General features: G+C 48.1%; 1 protein-coding gene across 1 annotated transcript in view; it reads right to left on the bottom strand.

Moving 5' to 3' along the window:
* LOC144720598 (pituitary homeobox 2-like) overlaps positions 1–24,758 on the bottom strand; it is a 66,660-nt gene extending 41,902 nt beyond the window's left edge. The window contains exons 1-2 of the mRNA XM_078597454.1: positions 24,515–24,758; positions 9,125–9,393 (exon numbers count right to left, since the gene is read on the bottom strand). Of these exons, the coding sequence (XP_078453580.1) occupies positions 9,125–9,182 (58 nt within the window). The 5' untranslated portion in view covers positions 9,183–9,393; positions 24,515–24,758. The remainder of the gene's footprint in view (positions 1–9,124; positions 9,394–24,514) is intronic.
* Positions 24,759–26,284: the final 1,526 nt, after the last annotated feature.

The raw sequence follows: 26,284 nt of genomic DNA, 5'->3' as shown, positions 1-26,284 counted from the left end.
GTGGATTAATTTCAATGTACGCTTGTTATTTATTTTCTGAAACATATATGTATACGTTCACACGTAGTATTAACATTATATATATTTTACACGTATAGTTGAAAATTTAGTGAGTGAGTGATGTCGATAATAATCGCGCTCTAAACGGACTGAAAAGTAGGATTTGCCAGATACTTGAGTCTATGCTATAATTATAGTGACATCACAATTATAGAATTTCCGAATTCGGATCTCCCAAAACGCTACGTTTTAGAGATTGTTCGGTTTGACGAACATTTAAACAAAAATCGCCTCTCTATTAACGCAGACAGCGTCGATTGCTTAGCGCGCCACGTGCGAACGTGTTCAACAATCATCGGGTACGTGCAGCGTGTAACGAGTTGATTTGTATTTGAAATGGGGAGTACATTCACGGATCGTGATGAACTCTAACAAACAGACACTCTCCATTATCGGTAAACCGAGTGATTCTCCTTCCTCGTGGAGTTCGTTGGTCTGCACGGTGCACTGTGAGCTTGGTGGGTGAGCTGCCATTGGTGTTCGAATGGCGCTAAAAGACACGCGCGTTTCTCTCTGCCGTGATGTTCCCGTGCACTCTTGGGCAGTCGCCCGACCCATTCGTAGCCCGTCGGCCGCTTTGTTCAGGTTCAGGAGATGTTAACTACCTCGCCTTGTACGCATGAGGTTCGTGGGTTCGATTCTCACCCTGACGCCTGCTGTATATTTGGAGTTGTCTTCTCTCTCATCATCATCATCATCACGGTGGCTAGGCGATGTTAACAACCTCGCTGGTACGCAGGAGGTCGTGGGTTCGATCCCGACCCTGACGCCTGACGTATATTTGGAGTTTTCTTCTCTCTCATCATCATCATCATCATCACAGTGGCTAGGCGATGTTAACAACCTCGCGTGGTACGCATGAGGTCGTGGATTCGATCCCGACCCTGACGCCTGCTGTATATTTGGAGTTTGCGTGTTCTGTGTTTCTTCGTGCATTTTTTCCAGGCCCTCCAGTTTTTTTATCCTCCACGTTTAGAATCAAAATGCGATCAGAGTATTTGGCCGATATAAATGCCCACGTGATAAGCCACGGTGTTGACCTATCACTTGTGGCCAGGTCGCTTCTGAAAAAAAAGAGCTATTTCCCTGAGTAGGCCCTACCCGGTAAAATAAAAAAGGTTTGGTTTAGTTTTCACGGTTAGAAAGCAACGGCCGCCCTGGTTATTACAACAACAATAATAATCGTAGAGTACCCGTCCGTATGCCTCACAGTGGCAAAGAGTCTGCTACTGTGTGAATGGCGTCAGGGTCTCCATTTGGAAAATTGGAAAATTACAAAGTTAAAACCGCACGTTACTCAATTTGGATTATATGCATCATCATCATCAGCAGCGGCAGCAGCAGTAAACTGTCAGGCGATGGCCCAATGTCCCTGTTGCAAGTGAGACTCCATCCTCGTCTGTCGGGTTCTCACCACCTGGCGACACAAACTCAATGTGCGTACGTGGAGCTTGTGTGTACGTATGTTGAACTTCTTTCGCACCGTACGTATCCAACCGTGCTCATCAACCAAGGTACCTCGCCAACCGACAATTATATTTGATTCCACCTGGCGAGACTATCGTCACCCGCAGCGCCGTGTCCCGTCACGTGGTGCAGTGCGCCCTCTTCGTCCACGTGGCTTAAGGTTGGAGTCAGGGTTCGCTTGGCGTGGCTGCATGAGCGTGCAAGTCGCCGCGCTCTTACATCCCTCTCTCTTCAGATCATAAAAATAACGTCTCATTCAAGTAGCCGATTGCCGTTGGTGGACTGCATGCCTTGTTTACGAGGTAAACACGATATGTATATAATCTTACACAGGAACCACACAGGATAGCATTTCATAATTTATCTGTTATTACGCCTCCATAAACCGTGGGCGGTGGGCCCGCGCGTGGCATTCGCTTGTGAAATATTTGGGGGTTCTTGAACTGCGATCACTCGTACGATGTCGTTTAGGCGAGAGCCACCACTGAATGGTGGTGGTGATGATGATGATGTTGGAGGATATAATCGCGGCACAGCGGTTCGCGCACTAGCCTTGTGAACCTCTGAAACCTCAGTTCAATTCCCGGTCACGGCTAAAATTAACGGAGAGGGAAATTGGAACCGGTCGTGATTATTCACCCCCCCACCCCCTTCCCACCCCTCCCCCCGCCTTCACCAACCCGCACTGACCAACGTGGTGAAGTATGGTCAAATAACTCCCACGCCGCGGTGATGATGACGATGATATTGACTGACCGCTATGTCTGGGCTATATGGGTGTGTGCGTGCTGTAGTTCAATCTTAATTTAGGAGCTTTCGTGACTGCAGGAATTATTCTTTGGTTCTTTTCGGTTAAGTCACGTCTAAAAATAAAATAATAAATTAAAATATTTTAATTTATTATTTTATTTTTAGACGTGACTTAACCGAAAAGAACCAAAGAAACGTGCTGTAGTTCTCGATATCAACACAGATTCCACGCCGATTGAAACACTCGCGCGACATCACACTGTGCAGCGATGTTTGCGACGTCGCCATAATTAACAATAGCAATGTCGAACGATCGCACAGGATACCAGCGGCAACATTCCTGTTTCAGGTGGCTTCCGCTGAACGTTGGGGACGTTTGGTTAAGTCCACCGATGGGCGTTTGGCTTTCGCGCATGGAAGAAAGCCGAGTGCCCGGAGAACACCAACCACTCATTGGGAGCGAGAGAGGTGTACTCAATACCAGCCCCTTGGCTATAACAATGGGAGAGAAACCTCCCTACCCATATTGCAAGAATGCAATAGTACCAGAAGATTTGGTAATTAATTTGTGGAGGTTATCTAGGGATGCTGCTGCCGTGGTTATCACCCTGGACCTGTGATCCAGAGGTCGACCTCTTCGATTTAACCAGCTCGGCAGGTGACACAATGTGGGCAAGTTTCTGAACCACACAGCCCCCAGCCCCTGTCAACCCAGCTGTACGGTGGGGTAAAGCGTGGGTACTCCCACCTGGCCAGCGTGGTGGAAGAGTAGACCAAACACACTCTCGAGAGGCGGGTCACGCGAGATCCCACGAGTGCAGGGCCTTTCCGCCAACAAGTGGCGGCGAGAGCAAGCTCTTTCAGGGCTGCGCCTCTATCTTAGTTAGCAGTAGTCGGGAAGCCACTCACGTTGTCCTCTCTACACAGAGTAAGTGATGGCACTCTGCTTGATGCATCGTGCCCAACGCTCGCGTGTGCACGGCACGGCTGTCTGTACAAACAAATACACAGCTCCCCCGTGTAGCCTTAACAGACTGTTGGGGCAAGTGCTGTTAGCGAGCAACCTATGAAAGCCGGCACGGCACACGAGGGGGTGAGTGGCCAGCAGCACGCCCGGCCGTCTTTGTCTCCCTAGTGGCGATGTTTACACACCGCACCTGGTACTCATTTGAGGTTCAGTCGACCTAAGGGAGGCCCAGGACCGGTCCAGATGTTCGTCACTTATGTTGGCCGTGAGCGGGAATCGATCTCGGGTCGCCAGGTTTGCGAGGTTCCGTAGACTGATGCTCCACGGATCGCTACACTACCGCTCCGCTGTTTGTACACGTGCGGTACACACACACACACGCGCGCACGGCGAAATCGCCGTCTAATCGAACGGTATACAGCTTGTGGCAGATGTATAAACATCACAGCACGCGAATATTGTTTTTTTCTAATTGACTTTCACAAAATGACTCTCCGTCCATCAAAGCCGGCAACATCTTCTTCGGACGGGGAAAAAAAAGAATTTCGATTTAATGCTTTCGTGACTGCAGGGATTCCTCTTCTTGGTTCTTTCGGTAAAGTCACGTAGAAGGGAAATAAGAAAATAAGAAAAAAATAAAACATAATAAAATAATTCTCACGACGTTTCGGCCACAACGCAAGCAGCCGTCCTCAGGTGAAGAACAGGACCTGTTCTTCACCGTCCGCCTTTCCGACAGACCTGTTCTTCACCTGAGGACGGCTGCTTGCGTTGTGGCCGAAACGTCGTGAGAATGATTTTATTCTGTTTAATTTTTATTATTTTATTATTTCCCTTCTACGTGACTTTACCGAAAGAACCAAGAAGACGAATCCCTGCAGTCACGAAAGTTTTAAATCGAAATATAATTTTTAATTTGTTTAATCTTTTATCTATCTTACGTGACTTTACCGAAAGAACCAAGAAGAAGATGAATTACGTGAGGATGCGCGCGCTTGACGCAGCACGACCAGCAGATGTCGCGTTGAATGTGCCGAAACGCTGAACGGCCGAGACCAACAGCTTCGTCTTCTTCCTCCACTATTATTATTATTATCACTGAGCTCGGCGGCTGATGCAGATGCGAGCGCATCGACTACAAATTCACATTCAGGCGGTCAAGCGTTCTGGGTGACCGCGATCGCACCACTACTGGAGAGTTTCTCATTTTTCATTTCATTACACGCTTTCATTTAACTCACTCTGTCTGTTGTTGTTGTCGTTGTTGCCTTAGGGGCCGTCCATAAATGACGTCACGCAATTTTGGACGATTTTTGACCCCCCCCCCTCATCGTCACATAGCGTCACAAAAAGTCAGACCCCCCCCCCCTCGAATATGACGTCACAAAGCTCTGCCCCCCCCCAACCCCCAAAATAAAACATTCTTCAAATCGCTATAAACTATTGTCATTGTAGTGCGTATTTAATGTGGCGCTGCACTCTGATGCTGTAGGAGAAAAAAAAATATTAATAAGTCTATTTAATTAAGTAGAACGTGTTGTCTATATTCATTTAAAGTTGTGCCTTTAAAACGCCACGCGGTCCGGAATTAGACTTTTCTTTCTTCAAAACTCATTCTCTTTTCGATCTTGTTGTTTTTGTGTTTGTGCGTGCGGGTTTAAATTGCTGTCCTCATCGCACGGCCGATTAGCGCCGTTGGCGGTGCCTGGCTGTGTCGGGTGGTGGTGAGTTAACGACACAGTTATATTTACGAGATATAACCCCCCACCCCCCCCCAAAAAAAAACCTTTGTGATGGATAATATTGGTCGCGAAAGCCTGCTATGCGTTCAAATAACCAATATGGTTTATATATATGTAAACCAGGTGTGCGCATAACTGTGCACGTAACATTAATCGTTATCACGCGTTCATTAAGTGATTAATATTGCTATACAAAATGAAACGTATGTGTTTATATTACTTCTGCCGTATTATCTGGATTATAAGACGCACATTATCTCCCCCCCCCCCCCTCTCTCCAATGCATGTTAAAGAGAAAGTTGAGCAGTGCGTCTTATAATTGGGTAGGTGTGTAGATCACACTGTGTGTGCTTGTTTGTGTGACCAGATTAGTAAAACCTTGATAGAGACCGGGCACACACGTTAACAGGTACGTCTTACTTACCGGAGCATGCTATTACCCAGAGAATACGGCTTGTATATATACACACACACACATATGAACTTACGACAATGTATCCCACGCGCAAGAACGCACGCAGCCAATGACTGACGTGGTTGCCCAAAAGTTCAATAAATCGTAAAATATTCGAATTACGCGCGAGTCTACAAAGTTTTGTTCCCACCGGGGTCTGTAAATACACAATGGACTGTCCACTCCTCTGTAATTTCCTGCCAGGGACTGCCTCTAAAGTGGCCTAAATAGTCTATATTACCCACTCTGTAACTGCCGCTTGATAAAAAAAAAATATTGGTCTGCAAAGCCAATACGTCCGATGGGACTATACAACGTAACTTTTATGAACACGTGGAGAACAGAACGGAATTCCGCCTGCATAATATTTATATTATTCTTTTACGCACAACTCTCCACAACGGGCCGTAATGAATGCGTTCGCACCATAATGTGACGCACATTAGCAGATGGATTGGGGTTTTTGGAGTCGCGTGTGAGATTTGTAATATGTTGGACGGCCAGAGACACGTGTATATTCTAGATTTGAAGCTTTAGTGACTGCAATGATTCATATTCCTAGGTTTTTTCGGTAAAGTCACGTAGGTAAAACATTAAAATTAATGAAAGTAAAATAAAACAAAGCACTTGATGCAGCTAATTCGGCTGTGACGGTCCCACCTGATAACGGAGACTTGTGTTGCCTCCGAAACGTCGTGAATTTTATTTTTTTGTTTTGTTTTATTTTACTTTCATTAATTTTAATGTTTTACCTACGTGACTTTACCGAAAAAACCTAGGAACACGTGTATATGTTGTGTGTGCGCGAGCGTATTGGTGGCGAATGCGTAATTAATGTATCTTACTGGGATCCGTACTAATTGTATAATACATATAATTATAATTTACACGCATGAAGCGCGTTACACACGGAGGTCGTAAGGCGCTGCACAGAGCTAAAAGCAAGCGAGTAACTAACTCACGCAGTTCTAAAACTGAACATAAACACGCAGGCTCATGATTTAACCACAGGTACAAATACATCACCACCCTCTCCACACTCCTAAAACACAATCAAATTAATCGGGAGAAAAGACCTTTAAGAAAAGAAATTCCTTAAGGCGGGATTTAAATTAACCAAGGGACTGAGCAAATTGAATATTCGATGGAAGTGAATTCCACAGAAACACAGTGTCTCTGTGGTCGTGTCGGTGTGCGGATGACGATAGGAGCTCGCGAATAAACAGCCCTTGTCCCCGATGTTCTGAAAATGACTCCATGTATGTGAATGTGCCTAGGTATATGTTACCTTAATAGTGCGTATATGTGTGTCCTCGCGTGCAGCGTGCGCGTATGTGCGCGTACGCACAAACCAGCGAGCCGAGTTCGATTTCCGCTCGCTGCCAACATCAGTGACGAATATCTGAACAGGTGCTGGGTCTCTCCTAGGTCGACTCAGCCTTAAACGAGTAGCCGGTCTGGTGTGTAACAAAGGCGACCGGGCATAGTCCTGGCGACACGCATGCCCACGCGCGGTGCCGGCCTTCATAGGCGCTCCTTTCAAACAATTGCCACGCGGTGGATCTTTGTCTTTGTGTATTTAACACGTGTAAGCATGCATTATACACAGCATCTATCACTCACATACTAGCAGAGGTGGGACAAAGTCATTGTTATGCAAGTCCAAGTCGAGTCGCAAGTCATCAAATTCATGACTCGAGTCTGACTCGAGTCCAAGTCACATGACTCGAGTCCACATCTCATAGGTGGGACAAAGTCATTGTTATGCAAGTCCAAGTCGAGTCGCAAGTCATCAAATTCATGACTCGAGTCTGACTCAAGTCCAAGTCACATGACTCGAGTCCACACCTCTGCATACTAGACCCATGAAAAAAAACTAGACGGATTGAGCGACCCCCCTGGGGAGTTGTTGTTAAAAAGGCCAAATGTATATATGGTTTAATGTTTACACGTAAACATGTGTTTACAAACATTTCTAAGCGTATCTTCCTTTACATTTTTACATACAATTATTATCATCATCTACATCGGACGATTCATTTTGAAGTGTCAACAAATATGTTTGCGTGAGATCATGTGTATATATTTATATATTTAAAGAGTATACCGTTACTTTTGTGCACACACCGCAGAGAGAGAGATTTAAAAAAAAAACATACATCATTAAATATGTGAACGTGAAACGAGGAGATGGAGCGATGAATTCAAGATCGCGTTTAAATGTACTAGTTCGAGCAAAAGCTATTTGTGCACAAGCATTTCAGACGAATATTCCACCAAACAGAGAACGCGTGCATATCTGCCGAGGGGCTGATTGCTCGTTGTTTTACCCTCGCCGCAGACAGGGCCGTCTATAGGCAGCGGGGGTGCGAGGCCCGGGGCAAATCACGCACCGCGTGCCCCCCCCCCCCAAAAGCCCGGGGCCCGGGGCGATCGCCCCTACTCGCCGTACCCTTGCGACTGCTCTGGCTGTAGCTAATGTCAGCTATAGGTGCCTAGACGTACGGGTGGATCGTGAGTGATGACGACGGAGTGGGGAGCCTTCATTCAGCAGTGGATGGACCATGACTCACGATGATGATGATGATGATGAATATGATGATTATTATGTTGATATAGTTGATGCGGACAACTGCATATATATAGTAACACGTCCTGACATTGATGTATACACAGCGTGATGAAACACGTAGGCTCGTGCACGTATATACTTACAGGTACACAACACGTATGGGCGTGTCGATAAGTAACGTACAGAAAACGTAGGTCAATATATACATGCATAGAAACGGGTACACACTCGTACCAGTAGCGTTCATCGTCGTGTACACGCATGTTCGTATATGTACGCCGATAGATACGTAACTATATATGTACATACAAGCGTAGCGATAGCCAAACACATGCACCTGCGTATACGAACAAACGTGTTCGCACATGTGCGCACATCCACAGAGTACTGGTAGATAATTGTGAACGAAAATAAAGAACTCGCACACAACGCATTCGTCATACACACGCATCTACACACACGTGGGTCGTGCACGTGTTTTGACGTGAGCCCCAGGGGTCGGCAAACCTGCATTACGCGACGTCATTCATCAAGGACCACCACCGTCTCTTGTATTCACCCACGCAGTGCATTGGCGCCTCTTGCAATATTGAGAGGGGGGGTGGGAGAGATATTGGTTTGTAGCGAATTGGTCCTGAGTCTGAAGCTGAGATCCAGTGGACGGCACTTGTGCTGGCACCACGGAACCGGGTTTATGAGTAAGGACAGCAATAGGTTTTTAAAAAAGGGGTAAACCCATATTATTATATTAGGGATAGAGTTGGGGGATAGGGTTATTGATAAGAATGGGGTTGTGGTTCGTGGGCTAGGGGTAAGGGTGACGATAGGGTTAGGGGTAGGGTTGGAGTAGGGTTATCGACAGATGAGCTTAGGAGTTATGGTTATGGATGAGGACAGGGTTAAGGACAGGGATACGGGTTGGGATCAGGATAGGGTTAGGTATAGGGTAAATGATAGGGTTTAGTTATAGAGTTAAGGATAAGGTTAGGGATGGGCTGAGGGGTTAGGGTTATGTGTATGAGTTAGACGGTAGGGTTCGGGGTATGTTTCGCGACAGGGTTGTGGGTATGTTTGGGTTCGGGTAGTGGTATTGGGACTGCGGATAGACCTACCGGACTCAGAGCAGGACGATAGTTGCGTCATGCCGTCTGGCTCCATCCCCGCGTGCATCTGCCTGCGCCTTCCTCTTCTCGACTATTTCCTCCTCCTGCTGCTCCTGCTGCTGCTGCTGCTCCTGCTGCTGCTGCTGCTGTTGCTGCTGCTGCTGCTGTTGCTGCTGCTGCTGTTGCTGCTGCTGCTGTTGCTGCTGCTGCTGTTGCTGCTGCTGCTGCTGCTGTTGCTGCTGCTGCTGCTGCTGCTCCTGCTGCTCTTCGGACGAGCACTAGAGTTGCAGATGCACAGAGAAGTGGCGCTCATCATTATCATCATCATCATCATCCTCGACGTCGTCGTCGTCATTGTCATCATGCGAATACCTAACGCACAAGTGGAGAATAAAGACCTCTTTCTCTCGCTCTCTCGCTCTCTCCTTTGTGCGAACAACAACAAAAAGCCGCACCTCCAATTACCACGGATGGCCACGTACGGTGCGAAAGAAGTTGGACATACGGTACGGTACATACAGACAACACCGAGCAGAGAATGTAGCACCGCGACAAATCTTGATGTAAAGGCGAGCGTCTGCAAGTTCAACAACTCTTGGGCAAAGCAATTAAACTCAACTTTTTATTTTTACCAACTAAGGCCCACTGAGCTACGCTGCTTATTTTTCACAAGCGACCTGGCTATCAACAAATGATCGCTCAACGAAGTGGGCTCATCACGTGGAAATGTATAGCAGGCAACTACTCCAAAACACATGTTTGTAAATGTGGAGGGACCCCCCCCCCCCCCATTGGATGGCCGAATCACTTAGAACTGGTTCTAAGAGTTGCTCTTTATTAGCCAAACGAATTTACAATCGTTGTCATCATCACCATCAGGAGAGATTAATGGTCGGTATTAAAATGGCTGTTCTTTATTTGGAGATTGAAAGTTCTCTCTCTGCCCGCGGTGGTCGCGTGGATTTCCTTTCCGGGTCCTGCAGTTGTGTCCTCCTCCGTATGTACAAACATACGGACAGATTTTCTGTCTGCGACTATTAATTCCCACTGATAATATAAGCACCTGCGCCACCAGTCTATTCAAGGCTGCACGGGGGACCTTCGTCTTTGTTTCGATATATAACGATCCCCTTCATAGCCTTAACAGTTGACTTTTTGGGTCGAGTGCTGTTAGCGAGCACCTACTAAAACCGGCACGGCACACGAGGGCGTGTGGGTGGCCAGCACCATGCTCGACCGCCTTTGTCTCCCCAGTGGCGATGTTTACACACCGCACCCGCAAACTCATTTGAGGCTGAGTCGACCTAGGGGAGGCCCAGGAACGGTTCAGATAATCGTCACTGTGGGTGTTGGTCGTGAGCGGTGAATCGAACTCGGATCGCCAGCTTCGTAGCGCAGCGCGCTAACCGTTGCGTCACACCGCTACACACACATACTGCAGTATACATACACACACACGATACAGTATATAACCGTGGTCTGTGATTGGTAAGGCGCGTGGGTTGATTGTCTATGCCCATGCGTGCAGCACTAATGGCTCGGAATCCGTGTCTCTGGCGAGGTCTCGCGGTGGACACTTGCCCCGCGCGAAAACGCAAAACCATTTCCTCGGCCCGGTTCTCACACCAATGTTCAACTCGTGCGCATTTTTTTTCTGTGTTCACGGAGCGCTACGAAAAAACCCGCGTCCACCCCTGACACCACCACGACCACCACCACCACCACGCGGGTTTCACCTCACCACCCATCCACCCACCACCACCCCTCAATTAATGAAACTCGCGGTGGCGAGGCGGCTCGAGGCGGCCGGGCTCGGTGCTGGGCTCCCACCAAGATCCTCCCATCGGCGATGTGGCTTGCGACTCGCTTACACAGCGGTGGTCTTGTTGAGTCCGTACGGGGGTGGGTGGGTGGGTGACATTGTCGTCGTCTTTGTTTTGCGCGAACAGCGCTCGCTGCAGCGCGCACTGCGAGCGCTCGGCACAACGCGCAGTGCAGAGTTCTACCATGCCGGTCTATTTATATGTTACATTTATATTTTATATATATATTACATAGAGGGCAATATGGAATGGATTTCACTACGATTATAACCACAGATAACGGCGCAGCTCCTGGAGTACGTTGAGGCTACACGGGGGGCGTTTGCCTGTGCCGTGGCTATGTATATGTGTGTATGTTTAACACGCAGGCATTCGCGACCTATTTCATCCATAAATATAGGGTTTTTTGGGGGGGTTAGATCGCGTAAATATATAAATGTGTCGTTAAACCCGCCACCACCCGACACAGCCAACTAGTAAGGGTTGCCACGTAAACAGAACGTGGCCAATTCGTCACTAGTCCAGCACACCGGTTGTGTGTCGGAGAGCCAGGCCACAGCATTTACAATCTGAGTACGACGTTTCGCCAGTGATTACAACCAGCTTCATCAGGCGACAGCCAGATTTGTGGTGAAGTCCGCCTGTTTCGTTCCTCGTGTGTGTGTGTGTTCAACTTCTGTCGCACCGTACGTAGGCGATCGTGCTCCTCCGACTGCCACGGTTTCGTGATCTCAGCGCGCTTCCAAATCGGCGACCTGAATTCCGTTCCCGCTCACGATCAACATCGATAACGAGCATCTGATAACCCAGCCTGGGCCTCCCCAAGGTAGACTCAGCCCTAAACGAGAACTTGGTACGGTACGGTGTGTAAATATGAGCACTGGGGAGCCAAATGCGGCCGAACGTGGGGCTGGCCACCCACACCCCCCCCCCTCGTGGTGCCGTTCCGGCCTTCATACAGGTGCTCGCTAACAGCACTTGCCCATCGAGTCTGCTAGGGGGTATTAGGGGTATCTTTGTCTTTGCATTCTCCGCTTTGTCAATGCACTGCTGTATGATGGCCTCTTCCCCCAACGCCTTGCGGATTTGTCATAAACGCTGATCATGAATCGTCTGAAAAGATCTTTAAGTTAAATAAACCCTCTAATGCAGGACGCTGCTGAAAAAAAGAGTCACGTGACTGAGTGTGTGGCTCTCCTGGATACATAAATAAATAACGTCTCGCAGGCTTCTTCACCATACTTCACCACGCTGGTCGTCAATGGGGCTTGGTGAAAGTGCTCCAATAGGCTCACATGTGGTGGTGGTGATGATCAGGGCCTAATCGTAGCTGGAGCTGTCCCGGGACTCAGCACTGTTAAACGTTGACAGTAAATAAAGTTGAAGACTGTGTTCCTAACTAGAGTGAAATGAAAGTGCCAGTTTGTAAATGAAGCAATAACAATTTTTTATTTTATATGACTGCAAATTGTAAATTAATTGCATAGTTCTCTCTTTGATAGCACTGTTAATAAACGTATTTTATGTATACAGTATATCATTATCTGAGATTCTAGATTTGAAGCTTTCGTGACTGCAAGGATTCATACTCGTAGGTTTTTTCGGCAAAGTCACGTAGGTAAAAATAAATAATAAAAATAAAAATAATAGAAATAAGAATAGAAAAATAATAATAAATCAATGATATATTATTAAAGTAATTATTAAAATAATAAATCAGTGATGTATTATTTTATTTCTATTATTATTTCCATTATTTTTATTTCTATTATTTATTTTTACCTACGTGACTTTACCGAAAGCACCTAAGAGTATTGTCTGGCATACTCCGGTGTGCGCATAGACGCACGAATCTGGTAGAAAGGTAGCAGATGCGTGCAGCATCCAGTACAAGTGTGGTATCACCGTGAGCGAGGGGTCCATATACATTCTAAAGATGTTCTAGAAGCGCTGGAGATATCTGACGTTATTTATCTGTCAATTAACTCGTGCTGCGCCGCGCGCGCCCGGTGATTGTTGAACACGTCACCACGTGACGTCGTTGCAGTCACGTGGGACACTGAATCGGCTCTATGAGCGCAGACAGCGTTCATTGCGTGGCACGTCACGTGGAGACGCGTTTAACCACCATCGGGCGCGTGCAGTGTGAAACGAGTTAATTTTGCATTTGAATTGGCGGAGGAGATTGGAACAACGGGGCGTGGTGGTGGTGGGTCGGTAAGGAACCGAAGTTTGGGAAAACCCTCGTCGATGCGTTCGCTCGAAAAATCTCGAGCTAATAATCACCTACAAATGAATACACCGATCACAATCGTTGGTGGAGCAAACGATTCGCCTGCCGTGACATGGGACGCGCCTAAGCCCGATGGAAAGTCCGCGCTACCGGCTGCTGACTAAACCCCCGCATAAGTGGACATCCTGAAACGACAATCAATAAATGCGCAGCGCTGTTTCGTCGCAGCAGCAGCGACGTCTCTGCCGTGGCGAGGAGCAGTGGAGCAAGTCGCGACAAACCACACAACCTCGACAACAAACGCCGCATGGCGTCGTGTTACAGGCGGGGAGAGAGGGGACCATTGTCGAGGGGGATGGCCCCACGATGGCGAAGGACATCGTCTTCCCTATCGATGCCCGTGTTGAGTTTGCGTTGGTGGTGGTGGCTTTGCGCGCTGCCGCTAACGCCACATCGCGAAGAAACAAACAAAAAACGATTTTGCTTGTGTTCGATAGCACGCTCGTCTCTCTCCACGCTCCTCATCTCTCTCCCCTTTCATCTCTCTCCACGCTCCTCATTTCTCTCCACGCTCAACTCTCTCCCCTTTCAACTCTCTCCGCGCTCCTCATTTCTCTCCGCGCTCAACTCTCTCTACGCTCATCTCTCTCCACGCTCCTCATTTCTCTCCACGCTCAACTCTCTCCCCTTTCAACTCTCTCCGCGCTCCTCATTTCTCTCCGCGCTCAACTCTCTCTACGCTCATCTCTCTCCGCGCTCCTCATTTCTCTCCCCTTTCAACTCTCTCCGCGCTCCTCATCTCTCTCCACGCTCAACTCTCTCTACGCTCATCTCTCTCCACGCTCCTCATTTCTCTCCACGCTCAACTCTCTCCCCTTTCAACTCTCTCCGCGCTCCTCATTTCTCTCCCCTTTCAACTCTCTCCACGCTCAAATCTCTCCGCGCTCATCTCTCTGTCTCTCTGCTCAGTGCCTCGCGGCTCGCGAGCAAAACATTCTAAACTCACCGGTGGCCGGCGCGGTCATGCGTTTGCATGCAAATCGCGGGATTAGCGCTTAATTGAGACGTGCTGCGAGCTAATATTCCCCAGCGCTATCGAGGGCTTTCCCTCCCGTTATTAGCATTCGGCCAGTGGGGGGGGGGGGGGGTCGCGAATTTGCCCCCCGCGGGCGGCTGATTGAAGCTTAGCGAGGCTATTACGATCGGGCTGAGAAGCTGAGAAGACTGCCCCGGAAACAGCGCGCTCGCACAGGAAGGCGGTGGCTGGCGTGCCGGTGTCGATGATGATGATGATCGTCAGTTTAACACGGAGGCGTTCGCGACCAATATGATCCGTGATAAAGGTTTTCGTTTTTTGGGTTTGATCGCGTAAATCTATAAGTGTGTCGTTAAAATCCGCCACCCTTACTAGTTGGCTGTGTCGGGTGGTGGCGGGTTTTGACGACACATTTATAAATTTACGCGATCTAACCCCCCCCGTGAAAAAAACCTCTCTTATAGATGATGATGCTGATGATGTGTGTCGCATGTGCAAGCGGTTGGCGTGCTGCGCTGTGGACCCGGCAAGCCGAGTTCGATTCACCACTCACTGCCAGCACCCAGCGACGAGTATCTGAACCGGTCCTGGGGCCTCCCCTAGGTCGACTCAGCCTCAAATGTGTAAACATCGCCACTCGGGAGACAAAGGCATCCGGGCGTGGTGCTGGCCAACGACCTTCTCGTTTGCCGTTTCCGGCCTTCAGTGGTGGCCGCTGACAACACTTGCCCTAAAAGTCTGCCGAGGCTATATGGGGGATCTTTGGCCAACGGAGTTCCTTTGATTTGCGGAGATGGCGAATCGTGAGTGGCGATATCTGCGGTGTCGGTTTTGAAGTAGAGTGAAGTAGAGTATAGTGAAGTGGAGTGAAGTGGAGTGAAGTGGAGTGGAGTGAAGTGGAGTCTATTGAAGTGGAGTGAAGTGGAGTGAAGTGGAGTGGAGTAGAGTAGAGTGAAGTGGAGTTGAGTGAAGTAGAGTGAAGTAGAGTGAAGTGGAGTGAAGTGAAGTGGAGTGGAGTAGAGTCTATTGAAGTAGAGTGAAGTGGGTGAAGTGAAGTGGAGTGAAGTGGAGTGGAGTGAAGTAGAGTGAAGTAGAGTGGAGTGGAGTGAAGTGGAGTGAAGTGGAGTGGAGTGAAGTGGAGTACAGTGGAGTAGAGTGAAGTAGAGTGAAGTAGAGTGAAGTGAAGTAGAGTCTATTGAAGTAGAGTGGAGTAGAGTGAAGTGAAGTATATTGAAGTAGAGTCTATTGAAGTAGAGTGAAGTATGAGTGAAGTAGTGTGAAGTGGAGTGAAGTGGAATAGAGTGGAGTAGAGTCTATTGAAGTAGAGTCTATCGAAGTAGAGTCTATTGAAGTAGAGTGAAGTAGAGTGAAGTGAAACCCCCATGACCAACAATCCGCATTGGGGAAGCCTTTAACGTGCGATGGACTGACACACACGGGACGTAAATTATCTTAACCACTGGACATCTGTGAAACACAAACATCAATTTGTAGCTCATCGGATGCCTCCCGTGTTCATGAACATTCCGATTTCGATCATCGCAGTAGTTTATCGATACACGAGGTTCTGTGCTACGCACCCGGCGACCTCGGTTCGATCCCCGGCAAAAGTTGCGTCTTCGTTTATTTCAGCGGGAACGGCTCAGTGAGCTTCGAGCCTCTGTTATTTCACGGGCGGTACAGATGCTACTTAACTGCACGGTGCAGAATCGTAGTTAAAGTCACCGTTACATAGGTCCAGATACAATGGCCAGCCATCAGTGACGACTGGTATCTGAATCAGTCTTGAAACTCCCCCGAGGTAGATTCAGCATTAAACGAATTCCTAGTGCGATGTGTAAACATCAACCCTGTATATATGTGCAGTATGTGTACAGTTAGTTGATGTGTATGGATGCGTTTTGGCATATGTACCTGCAGTATAGTAAAATATATACGCGTTACAATTTACATCTGATTAACACGATGCAATGTGCGCGTGCACACGAAAGCAGACCGCGTGTAGCGCGTGCATTTTTCCTATTTTTGATTGGCAAAAACAAATTCGCGCGACGTGAACAAACGTTACGCAAAGACAATAAATTAATCGTCTTCAACATCCATGAGCGATCCACTGCTGGATGAAGGCCCCAGCCCTCCCCCTCTCAAGTTATTCGCCGTGTTCACAATGAACGCGTTTGCTCGGTGCGATTACACACCACGCCGCGTTCATTGACGCAGCGTAGATACGCATGCCCCTAATAGTATGCATGTGTATAGGCTGCGTGCTGATGTTGTTGCTGTTGTTAATTGGTTTTTTACCCTTCTATCTGGCAACAAAACTGACACCTTTTTTACAAGGAGTCATGTTTACATAGACCACAATACCTGCGGTCATAATGCAAACAAAAAACATAACTCTGATAATGTATGCACTGTCCTTGAAGTTGATTGGTCCACACCCGAGACAGCTTTCCTTAGAGCCTAGTCTCACATGGGTTGGACCAGATGACGCCAAAAGGCGCACAACTCAAAGACAGAGTATGAGAGCTTGGGGTAAGCATTTACACCATTGGAACCTAATTTGCCAGTAAAAAATATGATAATTGATTTTTTACCCTTCTATCTGGCAACAAAATTGACACCTTTTTTACAAGGAGTCATGTTGTTGCCAGATAGAAGGGTAAAAAAACCAATTATCATATTTTTTTACTGGCAAATGAGGTTCCAATGGTGTTGTTGTTGTTGTTGACGTAACTCCGTTACTGCTTGTTGAGTTCAGTTTCTTGTCCTTCCCCGCACCTCCGATGAGCACGGTGCGGCTAGGTACGGCGCGAAAGAAGTTCAACGTACACGCGCACTTACATAGATTAGCGAGATTATTTTTTTCTGCTAAAGTCACACTTTAGGTTCGCCGACTGAACGACCTGGTGACATCGCTGCAGTGACCGCTCAATGCTGCCTACGGCACGGATGAGTTATGACCCGGATGAGTTATTTGCTGCTACTGCTGCTGCTGCGTTTGGCAGTGGTGCACAACCACGATACACAACAACAACAACAACAACCGCACGACACATTCATCAAAGACACCACTACGCGCTCGTGTGTGTGTGTGTGTGTCCGTTACAGGAAAACAATATATAATAGGTGACGTTTCGGGCTATGGTCCTTCTTCACGGCACAGGCGTTAACAGAGAGAGAGAGAGAGAGGGCAACTCTCTCGACGTGTGCTCGAACACTGTGGAGCAGGACACGCCGCGTCACTGGACTGCTACAACGGCGAGTCCTGAACATTGTGAACTCTTTTTAAAATCTCCTCCTCCTCCTCCTTATTCACATTCTCATTCTTCTTCTTCTCATTAACGAAGTCGATCAAACCCGGGCAGCCCTAGGAAGCACGTGGTCAGGTCGCGCGGCGGCTGCAATGACACGAGCCGGCGTTGAAGGTACAAGTTCGCGTTGGTCGAAAGTCGGAATTGCAACGTTCCTCACCTCCCACCACCACTACCACGAGCACCACCAGCAGCACCACCAGCACCACTAGTACCACCACGTGCCGGCAAGAGACGTCCACGTCTGTCGGCAGGGCGAGCCGCGCAGCCAGCGGCGATCTTATTAACAACGCGCGGCATCTTGACATTGGGTACAAAGCTGATGAATTTTTTTTAAAATAAAAAAAATGTATCTAGATTATGAGTTGTTATTTTTTCTTCTTCTTCTTCTTGGTTCTTTCGGTAAAGCCACGTAGAAGAGAAATAATAAAATAATACAAATTAAACATAATAAAATAATTTCGGACGCTGTCTTTCCGACAGCCCTGTTCTGCACCTGAGGACGGCTGCTTGCGTTGTGGCCGAAACGTCGTGAGAATTTTATTTTATGATGTTTTATTTTTGTATTATTTCCCTTCTACGTGACTTTACCGAAAGAACCAAGAAGATGAATCCCTGCAGTCACGAAAGCGTCAAATCGAAAAAGTTGTTATTTTTTATTTCGCTAGATATTTATCACACCCCAACCCACCCACCCACCACCGTCGAGAATGCCTCTGAATTTCAAGACCCTCTTTCAGAAGGGGTCTGCATGCAATGTCATTTGACTAAAACCCTTCTTGAGATGCGTTTACAATACACGTGGGTTTTAGTTTTTTCTTATTTACTCCTAATGTTATGATAATGATTCAGTAATAACAACAATCCACTGTTGGATCTTAGGCCAACCGACCCCACACCGTGTCGGTCACGGGGATTGTCCGTAACCACCACGGTGGTTACGGAGGCCGCTGATATTGGCCATGACCGGGAATTGAACTCAGGATTACCGGGTTCATAGCGCGATGAATTGACCAATATTGCACAGCTTCAGCACGATGATAATAATATACATGCACAGTTTAATCAAGAAAGCCTCAATTAATCTTAAAGATTATTTTTCAGTTTGGTCTCTGCGCGTATGTTGCTGTTAAATTTCGATTTAAAGCTTTCGTGACTGCAGGGATTCATCTTCTTGGTTCTTTCGGTAAAGTCACGTAGAATGGAAATAATAAAATGATAAAAATTAAACATAATAAAATAATTCTCACGACGTTTCGGCCACAACGCAAGCAGCCGTCCTCAGGTGAAGAACAGGTCTGTCGGAAAGACAGCGTCTGAACTCAGACAGCGTCTGAACTCATTCAGACGTTGTTCTTCACCTGAGGACGGCTGCTTGCGTTGTGGCCGAAACGTCGTGAGAATTATTTTATGTTATATTTTTATTATTTTATTATTTCCCTATGTTGCTGTTGTTTGCTTCCAAGATGTTGATCAGAATAACAAGTGCTTAATAATATCTTCCCATGCCGTATCTGTCATTGGGACGGGGGGGGGGGCGAGGGTTGTTGTTTGACCATACTTCACCACGCTGGTCCAGGCGTGTTGGTAAAGGTGGGCGGAATTGGGGTGCAGCCAAGAACCGGTTCAGATACCCACTCGCCACGCGATATAATCCGGTGCCGGGGATTGAACTTCGGTGGGCGGGTTCTGAGGGCAGTGCGCTCCACCTGGCACCAGCACCGCTCACCGCCACGTTACATCTTAATTGCACGATAATGAGAGGAGCAAATGATGGCTTCTCTCAGCTGACGAATGTATCTATGTATGCCTGTATATATACTCGATATAGTGTGTATACTCAGTGCTTCGTTTCAAGCGGAATGCTGTTTCAGGTATTCGTTTGGCACGCCATCATCCATCTCGCGTTATTTTGCATCGAATGTGTTAGACACCTGCTCATAGGATCATATCAATAAAATGCGAGTAATTGTGAGATTGGTATTACTGCATTATGGATAGGCGCAACTTTAACTCCAGTGGTCGTGCCTTACAGCAGTAATCCCTAACTCCAAGACAGCCTAGCAACGTTCCGAATTTAAAATATAAATAAATAAAACATCGAGGAAAAAATTTAACCCTGCGCATAATATATCCCGAAATGTATAATGAACTGCACGGTGTATAGACCCACGCACGTATGTATACAATGTGTATGTATGCATCTCGGAAAACGGGAAGCCGAACGTGTGTGTGTGTATGTATGTGTGTGCATGTGTGTGTGTGCATGTGTGTATCTTTGTGTGTGTGTGCATTAACTGCGGTAGTGTAGCGGTAAGCGCTACGCTGCGCTATGAACCCGGCGACCCGGGTTCGATTCCCGCTCACGGCCAGCACCAGTGACATTATCTGTACCCGGTCTTGGGCCTCCACTAGGTCGACTCAGCCTCAAATAACGACTACCTGGTGCGGTGTGTAAACATCGCCATTGGGGAGACAAAGGCGGTCGGACGTAGTGCTAGCCACCTAACCTCCCCCCCCCACCCCTCCGTGTGCCGTGCCGGCCTTAATAGGTACTCGCTAACACCACTTGCCCCAGCAGTCTGTTGAAGGCTATACGGGGGATCTTTGTCTCCCTCGCTGTTAATTGAGCAACTCATCCCGCGACACTTTGCCGAGAGCGTCGCTGGCTGATGTTCAGGGGGCTATTTATGTCGCCTCGGCCCAGCATTAATTTATACTCGAGTCGCAATGCTGCAGGGCAATATATAAATAGTGGTGACAGTGTGGAGTCAAGTACTGCAATAAGTGTGAGTGTGTGTGTGCACGCGCGCGTGTTTAATTGAGACGTAGACGCCTCGCCGCTACTGAATCACCTTTAATCGTTCTCCGCGCACAGACACATGTACAGGTTGGTGAGTGCAAGTGCTGCTTGCGGAGCGCCTTATTAAGGCCGGCAAAGGCACACTGGGGGGGGGGTGTGGGGGGGTGGTGACCAGCATCGCACCAAGCCGTCTTTGTCTCTCCAGTTGCTCCAGGTACTCGTTTTGAGGCCGAGTCGACCTAGGAGAGGCCCAGCACCGGTTGAAATATCCATGTACTCGGGGGGCGCCCGGTTCGTAGCGCAGTGCGCTAACCACTGCGCCACCGCTCCCCACACACACTCGCATGCACGCACGGTGTACGCTGTGCTCGCAACATTGAGCAGTGCCTTGTGCAATTGTTGTCATCATCATCATCGGCTTTACTCAATCAGCCCGCTGCATGAAGCCCGCGTCTTGTCGGTCATGGGGGTCGTTTGACCATACTTCACCACGCTGGTCAATTGCTGTGTCGGTGAGGCGGAGGGCCCTTGACCCGGTTCAGATTCAATCACTTGCCACTGACGATATCCGTGGCCGGGTATCTAACTGATGTCTCCGTGTTCAAGGTGTGCCGAGATTTCATTCCCCTCCCATTGTGCAATTGCAATTGCCCCGCCCCTACTGGACATCTGCGAAAAAAACTTTATAGCTCATCGGATTCCTCCAGTATAAATAAAGATTTTGATTCATTGATTATCCCCGACGTTTTGCATTTTCGCTGAAGTCCTCAATGGGGAACACGGCCGCTTTCCATAACGAGCATCGCGGCTGAAGAAATCAACAACCTAATTGTATATTCGTCTCAAGTATCACGCATTCACACGTCTAGGTCCCCGTTGAATATATAATTATTCAACGGAGACCTTGATGTGTGAATTATCATTATAATTAATTACTTAATTAAATTCAGTTATTACAGATTCCCCCACGGTAATGTTGAGTCTCAGAGGTACAGCCAGGCGCTACTCTGCAAAATGCAGCACCTTGATAAATACATTGGCTATACCTTTTAAAATATAATCAAACTGATGCGACTAATTAATTTGATTATTTTAGGAGAGAGTCAATAAATGCATGACATTAATTTAGATACTATGCAATTTAATTACGTTACATGTACCGTGTGTGTATATATATACACACGTAAATAGTCTGGGTGGAGCGATGGCGGAGTGGTTAGCCCACTGCGCTGTGAATCCGGTTAACATCAGTGGCGAGTCATTGCGTGAACCATTCTCCTGGCTCCTGCTATACCAACCCGCCACTGACCATTGTGGTGAAGTATGGTCAAACGACCTCCATGACCCAAGCATCATTTTTGCACACGACGTTGTAATACGGTGGGGGTTTTTTTGTCTGGAAGATTTGCTGGTTATTCCAGGATGTTTCTGTTGCGCGTCGTCGCTTTAAGATGTTCTCTGTTCATATTTTGTTTGTTGCGGTTGCACCCGACTCAAGAGCCGCGTGCATGGCTCACAGGGCTATACACCTAATAAATGAAACTTGAAAAACTTGAAAACAGCGTGGGGAGGAAGCCTTCATTCAGCGGTTGATTGATAATAGGCCGCGCAGATATTTACATTTGACAGACACCACTAATACTTAACGAACGTGAAATATCCAATTATAAAACTGGCCAAATATACCGATTCAGGATTACCGAGGTTCATAGATGAAGGAAATTAGAATGAGTATCGTTAATGTTATATTAATCGGGCACAGCTGTACAGGTAGGGATCCAGGTATGTGCATCATTTTAAATAATTGTTTTCGTCTATGGGGTACAAAAATAGCTTTTTTAGCTCATCGGATTTCTCCGGTATAAATAATGCTTCTGACTCTCGTGGTATCGTGGGAGGAGTGATGGCCCAGTGCTTGGCTCTGTTGAACATTGCAACCTGAGCTCGATTCTTGGCCGCGATGGAGGTCCCATCACTTGGCCCAACCAGTGCGTCGAAGTGTGGAAAAACAGCCCCCCAATAGCCGAGACGACGCGTGGGAGGCCTTAATCGTGACAAATAAATTGACAAATGACCGTCAATGATTGTTATTTGACAATTTAAAAAAGATATATATACACACACTATTACGGTGATGTGATTACACGTGCATTGTTAAACGCGCACGCGTGTCGCGTACGTTTAGCCATTGTTGTAGGAATCGGCTATTGCTGCCCTATTCTCCGGAAGTATTCGACGCTTTGGAAAATAAGACGCAAACCAAACTTGCCTTTGGTGGCAATGCAATTTACATAAGTCGAGACAGACACAGACAGCGCGCGCCTATCGGATCGAAAGGCGCACCCCCAGCGTTTGCTTTAAATCCAGGGGGGGTGGAAGGTGCGTCTAATAACACTGGTCAACACACTTTTTCTGGCATAAGGTATTCCAACGGTTTTAATGTAATTTTGGGGTGCTGATTTAAAATCTGGCATCAGTTTTTGTCTATCACATCAAGTTTTTGAGATATCAAATATTGAATTTTCAATAAAAACTGCAGAAGAAAAAAATTAAATAAATGTGGATATCTACATAAAATTATATTATAAACACACTATCCTAAAAATGCAGCACCATATTTTAACACTAAAGCAGTCACCGACTCGCAACAACTTGCAATCATAAGTGACAGAGTTAATTTCGGGTAAAATCAATGAAAATAGGGTATGCCGATAGCATAAAATGAGATGTCATAGAGCAAATCTGAGATCAGATTTGGAATCAGCACCCTGAAATTAGTCTAAAACAGCTGCAAAAGTCCAGGCCAGTGTAATCCAGAGAACACGGTAACAACAGCGAGGGCAGAAAATCAGTTCAGCACGCGGTCCACGCATTGCGCAATGATTCCTCGGCCACCTGGGTTAGATTCCAGGCCGCGGAAGAAAATTAAGAAAAAAACCTCTCCAATTACCAGTGATATTTGGACCGGTTCTGTGACACCCACACCCCCCCCCCCACCCCCACCTATAACCACTCCGCACTGACCAGCGTGGTGAAGTATGGTCAATGAACCCGCACGAACGACTCGACGTAGGGAGGGAGGCCTTTCATCCAGCAGTGGATTGACGAGGAACTGCTGTGCATGATGAATATTGTTATCGTAATTTAATCATGGTCATATAATTATAACAATAATAATCATCATATACACGTGCCCCAACAACTCGTAGCCGAGTTCGTTTACAATAGTGTCCACTTCTCACTGCCGATGGGGTCGCTGTAAAGTTATCACACGAATCTCGGAATGGGGCTTAAAAAAAAAATCAAAAACTTTAAAAAAATCTATTTTACCGAAACCTGAATTTCGTTGCGAAAGTCAGTATTCACTCTCTTGAACCATTTCACAATCAAGTGCATTGCCCGAATGTTTACATGACATAGCCATTGTTCACGCGGGGTTTCACTTTTGCAATCCTGTAATTGTAAAGTGTGTAAGACTTTTTAGGTTGTGCACTGCACTCGCAAACTGCAAAGAGAACCTTCCTACACAATCAGTGCAGGTGAATATTAGAACATTGCTGTATCGTCTGCTGTGTACGGCTCTGCGTAATCAGCGTCAGTGTGCGTGCGTACGTGATAACACGTGCGTAATAGCGCTACAGACCCGGGCGACCCAAGTTCGATTCCCGCTCACGGCCGATACCGGCTCGTGCGCGCGCGTGAGTGGACCAACGTTCCTATGACAGGCGTCCGTGCGCGCGTGCACACTCACACACATGTACACGGGGGTGCGCGTGCACATTCACACACATGTACACGGGGGTGCGCGTGCACACTCACACACATGTACACGGGGGGTGCGCGTGGTCGTGGAACACGCAGCCCGCGGTCAGTTTCACCAACCGCGCCGCGCGTGACCGGTACAAACCGCGTGCGCTGAGTGCGTGAGCGACTTGCGTGAGCGTGTGCGTGAGTGCATGAGCGAGCGTGAACACGTGCGTGGGTGAGTGAGTGCGTGAACACGTGCGTGGGTGAGTGAGTGCGTGGACACGTGAGTGAGTGAGTTCGCGCGTGAACACGTGCGTGGGTGAGTGAATGAGTGCGCGCGTGAACACGTGGGTGAACGAGCGAGTGAGTGCGCGAAAGAGCGCGCGCGCGCGTGCGTAAGTCCCCGCAAGGAATGAGTGTCGCGGCGGCCTTCCCCCTCTTACCGCGAGTTGTGAAGACCTCAGTTGGGTGCAGTTCCTCCGCTCGCTGGCAGTCACAACGTCGGCAGCGGCAGTGGGGAAGGATGATGACGGTGGTGGTTGGTGGTAATTATATGGAGGAGGATGATGATGCTGCTGATGATGTTGCAACAGCAGCCAAGGGGTGGACTCCAGGGCACGGAGAGGCTGTGGTTGGCGAGAGGGAGTTGACAGCCTGGTGGTGTCGCGACTCGCTCCGACCGTGTGCTCTCCGTCAGCCGCCACGCCGGCTCTAAAGGGGAGCGCGGCTCGGGAGCTGACGTCAGTGCGCACGCACGCGCGCACGCACGCGCGCGTGCGTGTGCACACTCGCGCGCTGACACACGCGCACGCACGGACACACGGACAGATACGCGCGTACTGACACACGCGCACACATACACGCAGATACACGCGCACTGACACGCGCACACATACACACAGACAGATACGCACTCACTGATACACGCGCACGCAGTCACAGCCAGATACGCACTCACTGGTACACGCACACGCATACATACAGAAAGATACACGCGCACTGACACGCACACACACACACACACAGACAGACACGCGCACTGACACACATACACATATACACGCACACACATACACAGACAGATACGCACTCAGACACACGAACACACATACATACGAACATATATATGCGCGCTGACACACGCACACACTTACACACACAGGAACAGACACGCGCACTGACACACACAAAGATACACGCGCTCTGACACACGTACATACAGACAGATACAAAGTAAAATGCATGGACAACCACACACACAGACACTTACACTACTACACATGTACACGCATACACGTACACACACGCACAAACGAACGCACATACACAGACACTTGTACACACACACTGGCGTATGCGCACACACTCGTACACGTGCATTACACGCGTGCACATACGAACTTACACACACGCAGAAGCACACATACACATGCATGTATGGACACACACACTCTCACTACACATGTGCACATGTAATTACGAAGACAGATAACCGCGCGTATAGCGTTGAAGAGCATTGTTGGGGGAAGTGCTGTTCGGAGCACCTACAGATGCCGGCACGGCACACGAGAGGGCAGGTGGCCAATACCACACCCGGCCGCCTTTGTCTCCCTCGTAGCGATGTTTACACACCACGACAAGGTAGTCATTTACGGCTGAGTCGATCTAGGGGAGGCCCACGACCGGTTCAGATATTCGTCACCAGTGTTGGTAGCCGCTCCCCACGCAGCACACACGCTTACGCACTGAACCAGATGCGTACACAAGCATTGACACGTGCACGCACACACATATACACTAATTACACGTACACACACACATATATACAGTACTTGCTGCATATACACGCAGGCACGCAAAGACAAAGATCTCCCCCCCCCCATGTGACATTGAACAGGCTGTAGGGGCAAGTGCTGTTGGCGAACACCGATGAAGGCCGACACGGCACACCAGAGTGTGTGTTGGCCAGCACCATCCGGGACCGCCTTTGTCTCCCCAGTGCTTATGTTCACCAAACGTACCAGATCATCATTTAAGGCCGAGTCGACCTAGGGGATGCCCAGAACCGGTTCACCGATATTGCCTCTGAATTAGATTCAGGTTGCCGGGTTTGTAGCGTAAGTGCCCTTATCACTGCGCCACCGCTTTCCACGCACGCAGTTACACAAAGATAAAGATCCCCCGTATAGCCTTAACAGACTGTAGGGGCAAGT

This window comes from Lampetra planeri, chromosome 9 (assembly GCF_965212315.1).
Source record: "Lampetra planeri chromosome 9, kcLamPlan1.2.h2, whole genome shotgun sequence".
NCBI classification, from domain to species: Eukaryota; Metazoa; Chordata; class Hyperoartia; order Petromyzontiformes; family Petromyzontidae; genus Lampetra; species Lampetra planeri.
Note: the sequence above shows the minus strand (reverse complement) of the source record. Positions and strands in the feature narration are given on the sequence as shown.